This window comes from Salmo trutta, chromosome 36, assembly GCF_901001165.1.
Source record: "Salmo trutta chromosome 36, fSalTru1.1, whole genome shotgun sequence".
Taxonomy (NCBI): domain Eukaryota; kingdom Metazoa; phylum Chordata; class Actinopteri; order Salmoniformes; family Salmonidae; genus Salmo; species Salmo trutta.
In genome coordinates this window covers 39208150-39226240 of record NC_042992.1, presented here as the reverse complement: position 1 = coordinate 39226240, position 18091 = coordinate 39208150, and the positions used below count along the sequence as shown (strand labels likewise).

The following is an 18091-nucleotide window of genomic DNA, read 5'->3' as shown; positions in this document are numbered from 1 at the left end:
TTCTGGCAACTGAGTTAGGAAGGACGCCTGTATCTTTGTAGTAACTGGTGTATTGATAACTTCACCATGCTCAAAGGGATATCTTTTTTTTTTTTTTTTTTACCAATCTACCAATAGGTGCCCTTTGCGAGGCGTTGGAAAACCTCCCTGGTCTTTGTTGTTGAATCTGTGTTTTGAAATGCACGCCTCGACTGAGGGTCCTTACAATTATCTGTATGTGTGGGGTACAGAGATGAGGTATTCATTGAAAAATCATGTTAACCACTATTATTGAACATGGAATGAGGCCCCAAAAAATAATGGGGGGGGGGGGGCGCAGCCATGCTCTCTTCATGACTGTGCAGGTTCCTGTGGACTAAGGCTGTTACGGTAACAGTATTACCGCCACACCAGCGGTCACGAGTCAAATTCCACGTGACTGTTTAGTCACGGTAACTAGGCTTCTCCAAAACTGGGCTTTGATGCTGCTGATGGTCATTAGTAGCCTACCAAACTTTCTAACTGCCAGTCGCTTATGTAGCCTAGCCCATAGTCTTATATGTTTTGATAAGGTGCGTATCACAACTAAAGTAGCCAATTAACTCAAAACGTAGCTTATAGGCCTAGGACCCCTGGAACACATTAGAGAGCCGGGCCACTCAAGGACATTCAGAGACTTGTCCCTGAAGCCTCTCCTGTGTTGTCTTGGCTGTGTGCTTAGGGCATTGTCCTGTTGGAAGGTGAACCTTCGCCCCAGTCTGAGGTTGTGAGCGCTCTGGAGCAAGTTTTCATCAAAGATCTCTCTCTGTACTTTGCTCCGTTCATCTTTCACTCGATCCTGACTAGTCTCTCAGCCCCTGCCTCTGAAAAACATCCCCACAGCATGATGCTGCCATCACCATGCTTCACCGTAGAGATCGTGCCAGGTTTCCTCCAGACGTGACACTTGGCATTCAGGCCAAAGTGTTCAATCTTGGTTTCATCAGACCAGAGAATCTTGTTTCTATATGGCCAGAGTACTTTAGGATCCTTTTGGAAATCTTCAAGCGGGCTGTCATGTGTCTTTTACTGAGGTGTGGCTTCCTTCTGGCCACTACCATAACCATAAAGGCCAGATTTGGATGAGTGCTGCAGAGTTGGTTGTCCTTCTGGAAGATTCTCCCATCTCCACAGAGGAACTCTAGAGCTGTATCAGTGACCATCAGGCTCTTGGTCACCTCCCTGACCAAGGCCCTTCTCCCCCGATAGCTCAGTTTGGCCGGGCGGCCAGCTCCAGGAAGAGTCTTGGTGGTTCCAAACCTGTTCCATTTAAGAATGGAGGCCACTGTTCTTGGGGACCTTCAATGCTGCAGAATTATTTTGGTACCCTTCCCCAGATCTGTGCCTCGACACAATCCTGTCTCAAAGCTCTACAGACAATTCCTTAGACCTCATGGCTTTGTTTTTGCGCTGACATGCACTGTCAACTGTGGGGCCTTATCTAGACAGGTGTGTGTGTGCCTTTCCAAATCATGTCCAATCAATTGAATTTACCACAGGTGGACTCCAAGTTGTATAGACATTTCTCAATGGTGATCAATGGAAACAGGATGCACCTGAGTTCAATTTAGAGCCCCATAGCAAGACTGTTGGAAAAGCATTCCAGGTGAAGCTGGTTGAGAGAATGCCAAGAGTGCAGTACCAGTCAAATGTTTGGACACCTACTCATTCAAGTGTTTTTTTCTTTCTTTGAATATGTTTTACATTGTAGAACAATAGTGAATACATAAAAACTATGGAATAATTAACACATATGGAATCATGTAGTAACCAAAAAAGTGTTAAACAAATTAAAAAATATTTCATTTTTTGGATTCTTCAAAGTAGCCACCCTTTGCCTTGATGACAGCTTTGCACACTTGGCATTCTCTCAACCAGCTTCATGAGGTAGTCACCTGGAATACTTTTCCAACAGTCTTGGAGTTCCCACATATGCTGAGCACTTGTTGGCTGCTTTTCCTTCACTCTGGTGTCCAACTCATCCCAAACCATCTCAATTGGTTTGAGGTCGGGTGATTGTGGAGGCCAGGTCATCTGATGCAGTCACTCCATCACTCTACTTCTTGGTCAAATAGCCCTTAAACATCCTGGAGGTGTGTTGGGTCATTGTCCTGTTGAAAAACAAAGGATAGTCCCACTAAGCCCAAACCATAAAGGATGGCGTATCACTGCAGAATGCTGTGGTAGCCATGCTGGTTAAGTGTGCCATGAATTCTAAATAAATCACTGACAGTGTCACCAGCAAAGCACCCCCACACCAACACACTTCCTTCATGCTTCACGGTGGGAACCACACATGCAGAGATCATCTGTTCACCTACTCTGTGTCTTAAAAAGACACGGCGGTTGGAACCAAAAATCTCAAATTTGGACTCATCAGACCAAAGGACAGATTTCCACCGGTCTAATGTCCATTGCTCATGTTTCTTGGACCAAGCAAGTCTCTTCTTATTGGTGTCTTTTAGTAGTGGTTTCTTTGCAGCAATTCAACCATGAAGGCCTGATTTCACGCAGTCTCTTCTGCCCAGTTTATGTTGATGTGTCTCTTACTTGAACTCTGAAGCATTTATTTGGGCTGCAATTTCTGAGGCTGGTAACTCTAATGAACTTCTCTGCAGCAGAGGTAACTCTGGGTCTTCCTTTCCTGCGGCGGTCCTCATGAGAGCTAGTTTCTTCATCAGCGCTTGATGGTTGTTGTGACTGCACTTGAGAAATTTTCTGGATTGACTGACCTTCATGTCTTTAAAGTAACGGACTGTTGTTTCTCTTTGTTTATTTGAGCTGTTCTTGCCATAATATGGACTTGGTCTTTTACCAAATAGGGCTATCTTCTGTTTACCAACCCTACCTTGTCACAACGCAACTGATTGGCTCAAACCCATTAAGGAAAGAAATTCCACAAATGTACTTTTTAACAAGGCAAACCTGTTAATTCAAATGCATTCCAGGTGACTACCTCATGAAGCTGGTTGAGAGAATGACAGCTTTGCACACTCTTGGCAAAGGGTGGCTACTTTGATGAATCCCAAAAATGAAATATATTTTGATTTGTTTCACACTTTTTCATTACTGTATGATTCCATGTTATTTCATAGTTTTTGATGTCTTCACTATTATTCTACAATGTAGAAAATAGTCAAAATAAAGAAAATCCCTGGAATGAGTAGGTGTGTCCAAACTTATTTTTTTTATTTAACCAGGTAGGCCAGTTGAGAACAAGTTCTCATTTACAACTGGGACCTGGCCAAGATAAAGCAAAGCAGTGCGACAAAAACAACACAGTTACACATGGGATAAACAAACATACAGTCAATAACACAATAGAACAATCTGTATACTGTGTGTGCAAAGGAGGTAAGGCAATAAATAGGCCAATAATGGTGAAGTAATTACAATTTAGCAATTTACACTGGAGTGATATGTGCAGATGATGTGCAAGTAGAAATACTGGTGTACAAAAGAGCAGGAAAAACAAATATGGAGATGAAGTAGGTAGTTGGTGGTGTACAACTTTTGACGTGTGTGTGTGTTATAGGATTGGAAATGATGCAGACAATTATATTGATGGAAGCTACAATCTGTCTGCAATATTAAAGCTGATCTACCACCTAAAACATTTTTTAAAACTGTACAGTGAAGCCTTATCATTACTACAAATGTTTTTCTAGGCACACTGGTGTTCCCAAATTAGGTCCAGGTCACACAACAAAATATTTAGAAGCATATGCAACCAAAACGGTCGCACTTTAGAGCCCTGTGTACATGTCTCATCTTTTACAAGTGAATACTGTGCATCATTTCCCCTGTGTTCTGTCATATGCCACCTTACCGCTCACCTCGGTCTGTTCCCTACAGGTGTACAACGTGTACATGTCGGGCAGGCAGCTGTGTTCCAAGCGCTACCGGGAGTTTGCTATCCTGAACCAGAACCTGAGGAGGGAGTTTGCCAGTTACACCTTCCCCAAGATCCCAGGGAAGTGGCCCTTCTCCCTGTCTGAGCAGCAGCTGGACGCACGCCGCAGGGGCCTGGAGGAGTACCTGGAGAGAGGTGAGAGAGAAGGAAGCAAAGGTAGAGAAAGAGGTAGCGTGTACCTGTAGAGAACTGATGAGAGTTAAGGAAAAAGTCTTAAGGATGGCAACTTAATTCCCTTCAATGATGTGTAATGCTGACATGCAGATAGTGCCTACAGCGCCAACACCACAGGTATCATATTACACATAGAACGTAATAATAGTTATATATACACATCTCTATTTCATTCTGTGGTATTACACCACTTCCACATGTCAGTGCTGGAGATCAGTTGAGGAGAGATGAAAAACAGCACGTGCTTTATTTTTGGAACGCCTTTGTGAGTTAATTGGAGGAACAAGTAGCACAGAAATCTGAGTTTTTGGAGAAGTGAGAAACCACGTATGCTATAATGCCGTGTGTCGAACTCCAAGATGGCTCTATATCTCCTGCAGACAGATGGCAAATCATTGCAATACTTGTGGAATGCCCTGGAATGTGAATGTACCGGTGATATAACTGCAGTGCACATTGTGTCCAACTTCAAGTGTGCACATGAATGCAATATGGTAAGATTACCTTTTGCTCTTTCTCTTATTTTCTCCTTCTGTAGTTTGTTCAGTACGGGTGATTGGTGAGAGTGACATCATGCAGGAATTCCTTTCTGAATCAGATGAGGTACGTTTGTGCAGACAGTTTCCGTAGCTCCAGGAGAGCATCTTAAAACACGCACACTGATACTCACCGTTTCTTTCTCTGTCAGAATTACAATGGCGTTTCAGACGTGGAGCTGCGGATAGCCCTGCCAGACAAGACCATCATCTCTGTCAGGGTGCGCAAGAACAGCACAACTGACCAAGTCTACCAGGTATAGAACCGTTTTTTTTTTTTTTTTAGTTCCTCACATGTAGTTAGATATATGCTGACCAAACCGGGCGTGCGCATGTTGATTTTTGTCCACCCACACCAGACACGATCAGGACACCCAGGTTGAAATATCAAAACAAACTGAACCAATTATATTCATTTGGGGACAGGCTGAAAAGCATTAAACATTTATGGCAATTTAGCTAGCTAGCTTGCTGTTGCTAGCTAATTTGTCCTGGGATATAAACATTGGGTTGTTATTTTACCTGAAACGTCCTCTACTCCGACACAGATAAAACGGTAAACCGAATTCCTCTCTCGTCATCTCTCCTCCTTCCTCAGGCTTCTTTTTTACTTCTTTGGCGGTTGGCAACCAACTATTCGGGGCGTTACTACAACCGACTGGAGTGCGGATGTCAGTTCATCTTTCAATCACCCACGTGGGTATATGCTCCTAAACACCAATGAGGGGATGGCACGTGGGTATATGCACTTAAAAACCAATGAGAAGATGGGAGAGGCCGGACTTACAGCGCGTTGAGTGTCACAAATATAACCTATTTCTATTTTAGCACCTGGCCACGCAGACGCTCGCAAGCAGTGCGGGTGCAATGACTGAATAACATGTATGTGTACATTTATTTTGCGACGCGAGCGGTGTGGTCAGCATGTGTAACCATTTTTGGTTGCATATGCTCCTAAATATTGTGCTGTGCGACCTGAAATTTTATTTTGGGAGCACCAGTGCGCCAACAAAAAAAAAATTTGCCCAGATATTTGTTGTAATGATTCTGCTTCGCTGTACCGTTGTTACCGAGTGCCCCAGAGAAATTGGTTTCTGCCTAGAAAACTGCTCGAACTAGCCTTTTATTCAAGTCATTATTAGAGGGACAGCCCAAAGCACGAACAAGGTCGAGAGGGAGAGGAGTTGGCAGCCCCCGATGGTACCACTGGACACCGGTGCTATGGCGCTGGCATTTTCCACCTCTCAAAACACACTGCTAATAAAGTTAAAGCAATAATTAGTTTAGCTAGCTACTGTAATGAATAGCTACAGTGCCTTTAGAAAGTATTCACACCCCTTGACTTTTTCCACATTTTGTTGTTACAGCCTGAATTTAAAATTGATTAATTCGACATTTTGTATCACTGGCCTACACACAATACCCCATAAGTGGAATTATGTTTTTCCAATTTTTTTGTCCATAAGTATTCAACCCCTTTGTTATGGCAAGCCTAACTAGGTTCAGGAGTAAACTTTTGATTAACAAGTCACAAGTTGCATGGACTAATTTTTTTTAATGACTACCTCGTCTCTGTACCCCACACATACAATTATCTGTCAGGTCCCTCAGTTGATCATTGAATTTCAAACACGCCTTCCCTGTGGCTCAGTTGGTAGAGCATGGTGTTTGCAACGCCAGCATGGTGTGTGCAATGCCAGGGTTGTGGGTTCGATTCCCACGGGGGGCCAGTACAATTTTTTTTTTTTTTTAAATGCATGAAATTAAAATGTATGTATTCACTACTGTAAGTCGCTCTGGATAAGAGCGTCTGCTAAATGACTCAAATGTAATGAATGGTCTCAGGATGCTTTACTGTTGGACTGACACAGGACTGATGGTAGCGCTCACCTTGTCTTCTCCGAACAAGCTTTTTTCCGAATGCCCCAAACAATCGGAAAGGGGATTCAGAGAAAATGACTTTACCCCAGTCAGCAGTCCAATCCCTGTACCTTTTGCAGAATATCAGTCTGTCCCTGATGTTTTTCCTGGAGAGAAGTGGCTTCTTTGCTGCCCTTCTTGACACCAGACCATCCTCCAAAAGTCTTCGCCTCACTGTGCGTGCAGATGCACTCACACCTGCCTGCTGCCATTCCTGAGCAAGCTCTGTACTGGTGGTTCCCCGATCCCGCAGCTGAATCAACTTTAGCAGACGGTCCTGGCGCTTGCTGGACTTTCTTGGGAGCCCTGAAGCCTTCTTCACAACAATTGAACCGCTCTCCTTGAAGTTCTTGATGATCCGATAAATGGTTGATTTAGCTGCAATCTTACTGGCAGCAATATCCTTGCCTGTGAAGCCCTTTTTGTGCAAAGCAATGATGACGCACGTGTTTCCTTGCAGGAAACCATGGTTGACAGAGGAAGAACAATGATTCCAAGCACCAACCTCCTTTTGAAGCTTCCAGTCTGTTATTCAAACTCAATCAGCTTGACAGAGTGATCTCTAGCCTTGTCCTCGTCAACACTCACACCTGTGTTAATGAGAGAATCACTGACATGATGTCAGCTGGTCCTTTTGTGGCAGGGCTGAAATGCAGTGGAAATGTTTTTTGGGCATTCAGTTCATTTGCATGGCAAATAGGGACTTTGCAATTTATCTGAACACTCTTCATAACATTCTGGAGTATATGCAAATTGCCATCATACAAACTGAGGCAGCAGACTTTGAAAATTAATATTTGTGTCATTCTCAACTTTTGGCCATGACTGTACAATCACGCCCCTAATCTGTAAACAATTGTTGGAAGAATTACTTGTTTCATGCACAAAGTAGATGTCCTAACCGACTTGCCAAAACTGTAGTTTGTTAAAGAATATTGTTTCTCATGGTCTGAGAGTCTTTAGGTGCCTTTTGGCGAACTCCAAGCGGGCTGTCGTGTCTTTTTACTGAGGAGTGGCTTACCATAAACGCCTGATTGGTGGAGTGCGGCAGAGATGGTTCTCCCATCTTCACAGAGGAACTCTAGAGCTCTCTGAGTGACCATCGGGTTCTTGGTCACCTCCCTAGCCAAGGCTTTTCTCCCCCATTTGCTCAGTTTGGCCAGGCAGCCAGCTCTAGGAAGATTCTTGGTGTTTACAAACTTCTTCAATTTAAGATTGATGGAGACCACTGTGTTCTTGGACATTCAATGCTGCAGCCATTTTTTTTTGGTACCCTTCCCCAGATTTGTGCCTCAAACAATCCTGTCTCGGTGCTCAACAGACAATTCCTTCGACCTCATGGCTTGGTTTTTGCTCTGACATGCACTGTCAACTGTGGGACCTTATATAGAAATGTATGTGTGCCTTTCCAAAACATGTCCAATCAATTGAATTTACCACAGGTGGACACCAAGTTGTAGAAACATCTCAAGGATGATCAATGGAAACAGGATGCACCTGAGCTCAATTTCAAGTCTCATAACAAAGGGTCTGAATACTTATGTAGGTAAGGCATTTCTGTATTTAAAAACCTGTTTTCAGTTTGTTGTTATGAGGTATTGTGTAGATTGCTGAGGATTTTATTTAATCAATTTGAGAATAAGGCTATAACGTTAAAAAAAATGTTTAGTCAAGGGGTCTGAATACTTATCGAAGGCACTGTAGCTGTCAAACTTTTTTCCTTTCTTTTAAAAACTTTTTTTGTATAGTATAACTATTAGGTGTAGTGGAACTACTAGGGATGCACAATGTATCGGTAAGCATATTAGCTAAAAATGCCAATGTCGGCATCGGCCTGATATGCAAAACCGATGTCAAAGCTGATGTGCATACCTATATAACGTACGTAGATGAAGTAATGACGCCACACAAATACTGCGCTACACGTGTAACACAGCATTCCTAACCTAGCCCACAATGTCTGCTGTGTGGATCTATTTTGAAGTTTCAAAGGAAGATAACAAGAAGGTCATATGCAAAATTTGTGCTGCTATTATTTCCCGAGGAGTGGAGAAAGTGATCATTTTCAATACCAGAAATGTAATTACTCATTTGAAAGTGCATCACCCCCAGACTTTCAGCCACTACTTAGAACAAAAGCAGAACAAAATTTGGCATACACTTCCAACAAGTTCAAGTCGAGCAGTCATTTGAAAGAAGAAGACAATTTCAGCGAGACAATCCATTGACGCCAAGATAATAGAATTCATTGCCCTTGACAATCAACCGTTCTCTGTCGTGGATTATGTTAGCTTTCGCCGATTGGTCGAGCACCTCGAGCCCCGGTACACACTACCAAGTAGGCGCTATTTTTCAGGTGTTGCCCTACCGGAGATACAGTATTGTTGAAACGCACATCCATGAGCTACTTGCTATGGGCGTCACTGCTATTAGCTTCACAACTGACGTTTGGACCAGCGATGTCAGCCCCATGAGCATGCTGAGTCTGGCAGTACAGTGGGTCGACAAGGATTTCGTACTGAGGAAAGCCGTATTGCGTTGGTCAAGAATGTGCTGGTTCTAATACCGCTGCTGCCATTTCAATGGCATTTGAGAACATGTTTGAAACTTGGAAACATGAACACATTCCTAGCTCCATTCGAACAACTGACTGGGAAATAAGCTCATCCACTGCGTCTGCAGCAGACGTGATACCCTCTGTCATGGCATTGGTATCAGGTTTTTTGGCAAGGAAAATATCAGACATCAGTATCGGCCAAAAATGTCAGTGTAGTGCAGCCCTAGTAACTACGTAACATTTCGTGTCACCTTATGTCACGGTGTGAAAACAGTTTTCATTGGCACACAAATCCAAAATAATGTATTCATTGCAAAATCGAATGCTTCTGAGTCACCTTACCTTGATAATTAAAACCTAAAACTATGCTGTCATTGTGGTTCTTCAATAATTATGCAGAGTTCTTGTTGGATGCGCATTTGATGTCCATCTGATTAGTTGCGCCGGGATATTTTCACACATCATCTGAATGACTGTTAAGTGGCAAACAGCTGTTATGATGGCGCATGCGGTGCAAGAACAGCCCAAGTGCTGGAAAAAAAGTGTTCGCAAGGAATGTCCAGAATATTTTGGTGTCTCATTAGTTGAAGACAGTTTTGATCATCTGTTGTTGTCTGCTTGATTTACAGCAGGGTCTCGATAGATTTAACAGAGAAAGCATCAAGGTAATGAGTTCATGTTTTTGTGCCTCAATTGTATAGGATAGACTATTGCGCACAACCCAACGCTATTCATATTAAATATTCTAGATATAATGATGACAAATGACATAGCCTAGTGGGCTCATTCATAATATAATCTGGTAATGAAATAACATGACCAATACATTTTGTTTTCCATGTTACACCTGCAATTTTAAACAATACAAGGGGCTTGAAGTAGCCTACTTGAATTTGGAGCTCAGAAATTACTGTACTGTAATTGGCCTACCTTGAAAATGTTCTCAATTTGGTGACAAGTTATACGTTTTCCTGCTCCCTTTTGTTTGTTTTCCCGCCACTTCAATTGAAGGCTGTTGCACTACTCTTGTGGTAAAATCACTTGTGGTTATTGAGGATGACAACATCTGTTGGTCTCATCTTGGCTTTCCATACAAATCCTTCCATTAAAAAGGAACCTTTTTTTTTTATCACTTTCTCATTATAAAAACAGCGATGGTGAGATTCAAATGGTAAGATTACAGCTATTCATGGCTTTATTATGTGTGCCTGCTTTGGCCACATACCGTAATTTCCGGACTATTAAGCACACCTGAATATAAGCCGCACCCACTGAATTAAAAAAAAAAAAGTATTATTTTGAACATAAATAAGCCGCATATGTCTATAAGCCGCAGGTGCCTACCGGTATATTGAAACAAATTAACTTTTACACAGGCTTTAACGAAACACGGATTGTAACAAAAATAAATAGGCTTTAACGAAACACGGATTGTAAAAAAAATTAAAATTAGCAGTAAGCTTTAGTTGTCTTTTTGCACTGAGTCAATTCCTCACGCTGCTGTTTCCAACGTCTTATCATCGACTCATTAAGACCAAGCTCCCGTGCAGCAGCTCTATTTCCTTTTCCAACAGCCAGATCAATCGCCTTCAACTTGAAAGCTGCATCATATGCATTTCTCCGTGTCTTTGCCATGATGAGGGTGACAAAATGACTACCGTAATCAGAATGATGGGAAGTTTGAGAAGCTCGATTTAATCTAAACAGTAAACAAAAAAGTTGTTTGACCTTAACCCTTTTGGCAATTTCATTGGTCTAATGAAAGCTTCATGCCGCCAAAAAACTGAGCACGTCACAGAATGTTTTTTTTTGTTGTTTTTTTTAATAATAATTTAAAGTGGGAAAAATCCATATATTAGCCGCGTCATTGTTTAAGCCGCGAGGTTCAAAGCGTGGGAAAAAAGTTGCGGCTTATAGTCCGGAATTTACGGTAGGCTACAAAAATCACCATGCATGCATCCAATCTATTTAAGGTGTTTTTGTTATTCCAATCTGGAGTACCAGAGTGTGCTCTGGGCATTTGTAAATTCAGAGCGTTGTGAGATTGTCCGTTCGTAAATTCAGAGCGTTTTGCGCTCGGAGCGTTCAGAGCGCACACTGGATGCTCTGGCCGAGGAGTAGGGTTGGTCCAAGCATTCTGACCTCAGCTTGGGTGCTTGACTGCCGTTCTAACTGGCTAACGTTGGCTAGGTTAACCTCTCTGGCGCATGTGGGACGAACTCGTCCCACCTACGTAACAGCCACTGAAATCCAGTGGCGCGATTTTTGAATCGTTAGAAATACTATTACTTCAATTTCTCAAACATATGACTATTTTACAGCTATTTAAAGACAAGAATCTCGTTAATCTAACCCCACTGTCCGATTTCAAAAAGGCTTTACAACGAAAAAAAAACATTAGATTATGTCAGCAGAGTGCCCAGCCAGAAATAATCAGACACCCATTTTTCAAGCTAGCATATCATGTCACATAAACCCAAACCACAGCTAAATGTAGCACTAACCTTTTATGATCTTCATCAGATGACACACCTAGGACATTGTGTTATACAATACATGCATGTCTGTTCAATCAAGTTCATATTTATATCAAAAAACAGCTTTTTACATTAGCATGTGACGTTCAGAAAAAGCATAACCCCCGCAAACTTCCGGGGAATTTACTAACAGTTTGCTAAATTACTCACGATAAACGTTCACAAAAAGCATAACAATTATTTTAAGAATTATAGATACATTACTCCTCTATGCACTCGATATGTCCGATTTTTTTAAAATAGCTTTTCGGACGAAGCACATTTTGCAATAATCTAAGTACATAGCCCGGCATCACAGGGCTAGCTATTTAGACACACACCCAGGTCAGCCTCCACCAAAATCACATTTCCTATAAGAAAAATGTTCTTACCTTGCTTGTTCTTCGTCAGAATACACTGCCAGGACTTCTACTTCAATAACAAATGTTGGTTTGGTCCCAAATAATCCATCGTTATATCCAAACAGCGACGTTTTGTTCGTGAGTTCTAGACACTATCAGAATGCTTCATCACGGTGTCGCGCATGGCGCATTGGCGTGACAAAAAATGTCTAAATATTCCATTACCGTACTTCGAAGCATGTCAACCGCTGTTTAAAACCAATTTTTATGCCATTTACCTCGTAGAAAAGTGATAATATTCCGACCGGAATATGCATTGAGCCTAAACAGCCGAATAAAATTTCTCCTCAGGAGCGAATCGTGCACGCGCCTCATTCAAAGGTCCTCTGAGCCGCCACTTGCCAAAGCCGATAATGTGTTTCAGCCTGAGGCTGCCTCGTTAACCTTCAGTTATTTCCCGGGTTCTGAGAGCCTATCGGAGCCCTGGGAATTGTCACGTTACAGCTAAGATCCTTACTTTTCAATAAACAGATGCAAGACGCACGACTCCTTGTCAGACAGGGTACTTCCTGCTTGAAATCTTGTCAGGTTTTTGCCTGCCATAGGAGTTCTGTTATACTCACAGACACCATTCAAACAGTTTTAGAAAATTCAGAGTGTTTTCTATCCAAACCTGAACAATAATATGCATATTCTAGCTTCTGAGTTGGTGTAGGAGGCAGTTAAAAATGGGCACATATTTTTTCCAAAATTCTCAATACTGCCCCCTATCCCAAAAAGGTTAACGGAGCAAAATACAGAGATCCTTGATGACAATCTGCTCCAGAGCGCTCAGGACCTCAAACTGGGGCGAAGGTTCACCTTCCAACAGGACAACAACCCTAAGCATACAGCCAAGACAACACACAGGGGTGGCTTTGGGACAAGTCTCTGAATGTCCTTGACTTGAACCCGATCGAACATCTCTGGAGAGAGCTGAAAATTGTTGTGCAGTGACGCTCCCCATCCAACTTGACAGAGCTTGAGAGGATCTGTCAGGTTGGAAAAGAATGGGAGAAACTCCCCAAATACAAGTGTTCCAAGTTTGTAGCGTCGTATCCAAGAAGACTCAAGGCTGTAATCGCTGCCAAAGGTGCTTCAACAAAGTACTGAGTAAAGGGTCTGAGTACTTATGTAAATGTGATATTTCAGTTTGTTTATTTTTTAAATTATAAACAAAATATGTTGGTTTTTTTGCTTTGTTGTTATGGGGTATTGTGTGTAAATTGAGGAGGGGGGGGGAAAAAAACTCAATTTTAGAATAAGGCTGTACTGTAACAAAATGTGGAAAAGTTTGAGGGGTCTGAATACTTTCCGAATGCACTGTATGTTGAATAGGTGGGCCAATTTGCACATTGGAATTGCATGTACAAATGTCGAACTGCATGAAAATCCTTTACATTTTATTTTTTATTTCAAACCATTTTGACATTTTGATCACAATGTCACACATTGGCCCCATTTTCTTTATAGAAAGACCTTAATATGCTACAGTACTTTACAAACCGTTCTTATACACCCTTTTAAAGAGACAATTTTCAATGTAAGGCTTCTCAGTAGATAAATAGAGATTTTACACAATGTAGAAACCCAATTACCGTTTTTTGTATCAATTTAGCTTTGTAATAAACAAATCTTTACAGGGTTACATAATAGTTTCTGGGGTGCATGTGCTTCAAAAGTAGCTAGAATTTATATAGTTCCAATATATATGTCAATCAATTAAAAATATTTTTTTTCTGGTGCTCCTTTATTTTATATTTATATTTTATAACACCAGTGATTCCAATGATTTTTTTTAAATTTAAGAGCGCTGCATAGAGGGCAACAGTGTGTGCTGGCTTTTGTCACAGCCCAGCGCTGCAATACCTGCATCTTTTTTAAGAGCTTTTCAAGATGCCCAAAGTCACTTTACATACACCATGAAATCAGCAGGATAAAAAACAAAATCACATATTAAAATAAGTATATAAAAGTACACTAAACAGGATAGATTAACCATGGAGATATTCATCAAATCATCAAGACCCTAGTTAGTTGAAGTATCAGGTGGGTTAATGCTGGGCTGGGACAAAGGCTTGCACTCCCAGGACCAGAGTGTATAACACTAGATCAATATCAATACATGGCTCTTATGCGACTGAATGGTGCTTAAATATCAATAATTGATAGGCCGCTACTGTACTTTCCCTCTCTCTATTCCCCAGGCTTTAGTGATGAAGGTTGGTATGGACAGCATCATGGCCAGCTACTTTGCCCTCTTTGAAGTCATCAACCACTCCTTTGGTAAGACCATTCATCTGTTTTATTCATTCATTTTTTTGGAGTCCACAGCTACTCCATGTACCGACCCCTTTACCTTTCACCTTTACTCTTCTGATCAGTACAGTTGCATCTCAGTAGTCTAAAGTGGCTTCCTTCCATTCAACTGCACCGATCTGAAACGACGGGAAGGAGACGAGTAAGCGAAACCTCTCTAGTCTATTGAGATGCACCCTCCAGTCAGTTTGTAGAAAACTATATTGTTTTAAGGGTATGGAAATAAATAGGCTGCCCCTCTCCATCTTTCCCTAGTGCGAAAACTGGCCCCCAACGAGTTTCCCCACAAGCTGTACGTGCAGAACTACACGTCAGCCGTGCCGGGCACCTGTCTGGCCCTCCGCAAGTGGCTTTTCACCTCTCAGGAGGAGGAACTTCTCAGGGACAACCCGCTGGCCATCCACTATTGCTTCCACCAGGTAAGGGCTCCCTCTTGATTTTTTATATATATATATATATATATATATATATATATATATATATATATATATATATATATATATATATATATATATCCCCAGTCAAAAGTTTGGACACACCTACTCATTCAAGGGTTATTCTTTATTTGTACTATATTTTTACATTGTAGAAAATTATGAAATAACACATGGAATCATGTAGTAATCAAAAAAGTGTTTTAAACAAATAATATTCTTTAAAGTAACCTCCCTTTGCCTTGATGACAGCTTTGCACACATTTGGCATTCTCTCAACCACCACCTGGAATGCATTTCAATTAACAGGTGTGCCTTGTTAAAAGTTAATTAGTGGAATTTCTTTCCTCAATGCGTTTGAGCCAATCAGTTCTGTTTTGACAAGGTAAGGGTGGTATACAGAAGATGGCCCTATTTGGTAAAAGACAAAGTCAATATTATGGCAAGAACAGCTCAAATAAGCAAAGAGAAATGACAGTCCATTACTTTAAGACATGAAGGTTAGTCAATGCGGAAAATTAAGAACTTTGAAAGTTTCTTCAAGTGCAGCCGCATAAACCATCAGGCGCTATGATGAAACTGGCTCTCATGAGGACTGCCACAGGAAACGAAGACCCAGAGTTACCTCTGCTGCAGAGGATAAATTCATTAGAGTTACCAAATAAATGCTTCATAGAGTTCAAGTAACAGACATCTCAACATAAACTGATCAGGGGGGACTGTGTGAATCAGGCCTTCATGGTCGAATTGCTGCAAAGAAACCACTGTTAAAGGACACCAATTAGAAGAAGAGACTTGCTTGGGCCAAGAAACACGACCAATGGACATTAGACCAGTAGAAATCTGTCCTTTGGTCTGACATTTTTGGTTCCAACCGCCGTGTTTTTGTGAGACGCAGAGTACGTGAACGGATGATCTCCGCATGTCAAGGCACACTTTACCAGCATGTCTACCACAGCATTCTGCAATACGCCAGTCCCACTAAGCCCAAACCAGATGGGATATCATTTGGTTTTCAACAGGACAATGACTCAACACACCTCCAGCCTGTGTATGGGCTATTTGACCGAGAAGGAGAGCGATGGAGTGCTGCATCAGATGACCTGGCCACCACAATTTGAGATGGTTTGGGATCAGTTGGACCGCAGAGTGAAGAAAAAGCAGCCAACAAGTGCTCAGCATATGTAGGAACTCCTTCAAGACTGAAAAGCATTCCAGGTGAAGCTGGTTGAGAGAATGCCAAGAGTGTACAAAGCTGTCATCAAGGCAAAGGGTGGCTACTTTGAAGAATTTAAAACCTGAAATACATTTTGATTTGTTTAAAACTTTTTTGGGTTACTACATGATTCCATGTTATTTAATAGTTTTAATGTCTTCACTATTATTCTACAATGTAGAAAATAGTAAAAATAAAGAAACCCTTGAATGAGTAGGTGTGTCCAAACTTTCGACTGGTACTGTATATTATTATTATTATTATTATTATTATTATTGTTATCTGGGTTACTGTACTCAGGGCCTAAAATGTACGTTTTTATTTTTAACTGTTGCAGGTAGATGGATAAAAAAAATCTACCAGCCACTCAGATTTTTTTTACCAGCCAAAATACTTTTAACCAAACTGTCAGTTGAGACAAAATATTCAGCTGCCCCTTTTAAGGGCGGGAGGTTCCCGTGATAACGGGCCGATGAAGTTGTCAAGTGTGTCTGAGATTTGGGATCTGACTAGGCTGAAGCAGCAGACTCAAACTAACATTGTTCACAAGCTCGGTTGTACTTGACTTGACTTTCCAGTAAGTTAGATCAACTTTTATGCCTGTGTGCAGCGCCTCCAAAAATGAATCGATCAGCACTTCACTGTGTGCACAGTTACCCAGCCAGGCAGTGTTGCTGCGTGAGGTGGAATATAGGATTTGTATTTCTTTGTGCGATTAGCAGCTACAGTATGAAACAAAACAGCAGAATTACTTTTTAAACATTTACTGCAGCATTTTCTTGCTAGAAAATCTCAACTCGCACATGTACACATACTTGACTTTTGACTTTATTTGTATTTGTTGTGCGAATGTAAAGAGCCTTCAAGTGTACTACCCTCCACGTGGCTGGTGAAAAACATTCATACCTGAATCTATCCCCATTTGGCAGGTGGCAAATGTTAATTTTATGCTCTGCTGTATTACTGGTCCTGAGTCAGTGTTAGGCTACTGTATAATACTGATCCGTGCTCAGTTTCAATGATATTACCGCCCACTACTGCTTCCCAGTGCCACTGCTCTGAGGTCAGTGCTAGATTAGATTAAATGTGGTCTCTAACAAAGCCCCTTTCTCGCTCTCTCCCTCTGTCTCTCTGTCTGCTAAGGCATTGGATGACGTGAAGAAGGGATTCATCAAAACAGAAGACACTTCTTACCAGCTGACGAAACTGGCAGAGCAGCGCAAGATGGCCATGGTTAGTCCCTTTTTCTAGTCTCTCGTTTCTATTCTCTTCCCATTGCCAGTGGTCCTCTGTAGCTCAGTCGGTAGAGCATGGCACTTGCAACGCCAGGATAGTGGGTTTGATTCCTGGTACCACACGTACGTAAAATGTATGCATGCATGACTAAGTCGTTTTCGATTAAAGCCCCTTGATAACCAGCGCACTTCTTTCTGTATGTTGTAAAAGCGTTACATGGTCACGGCCCATTGTCACGAGAATTTTTTTCCCAATGGTTGAACTCAACTATCACTCAAGCTTTGTCTATTTCCCCAGAGGTCGTAAATCTCCGGTTTAATAAAGAATTAGACAAAGTCTCAGATTCTGCAATAGATCAATACTTTTGTTCAGAGAGCATTCTGACTTCAAAATGAGAACACAATCCATTTATAACATACACACACACACACAAATTAACTCACATCAGTAGAAACTCCACCTCTCTAACACACAGTTTCTCATTATCTTCTGCAAGACTAGCCATTTCTAACAGTTACTCCCCTACCTAGGTTGGGGAGGCCTCTTTCCTGTTATTGGTTTCAGAGTTATCACAAGTCGACAGTTCAGTTGGCCTTGAATGTCTCAACTATACTCAGCTCATATTGCGAAATAGTAACACAATGTCCTAGTCACACACATTATTGAATTATGACTCTAACACATTTCATACAGTTATATGGTTTCAGGGTGGAATACCTAAGTCATTATCTTAAACATACAAATTATTCTATCACCCATATCATTGCATAGTGCAGAAAATACACAAGAGTTCAGGGGCTTTGCTTTAACAAAGTTAACCATTTTCACTGTAGTGTTCAAAACATCTTTCA

At 41.5% G+C, this 18091-nt stretch overlaps 1 protein-coding gene across 1 annotated transcript in view; it reads left to right on the top strand.

Annotated features, from left to right (window-relative positions):
• The window catches only part of snx27a (sorting nexin 27a), a 44278-nt gene that overhangs the window by 11755 nt on the left and 14432 nt on the right, over positions 1-18091 (top strand). Inside the window, exons 3-8 of the mRNA XM_029735834.1 lie at positions 3874-4066; positions 4644-4708; positions 4794-4898; positions 14243-14321; positions 14610-14773; positions 17148-17237. Coding sequence (XP_029591694.1) covers positions 3874-4066; positions 4644-4708; positions 4794-4898; positions 14243-14321; positions 14610-14773; positions 17148-17237 — 696 coding nt within the window. The remainder of the gene's footprint in view (positions 1-3873; positions 4067-4643; positions 4709-4793; positions 4899-14242; positions 14322-14609; positions 14774-17147; positions 17238-18091) is intronic.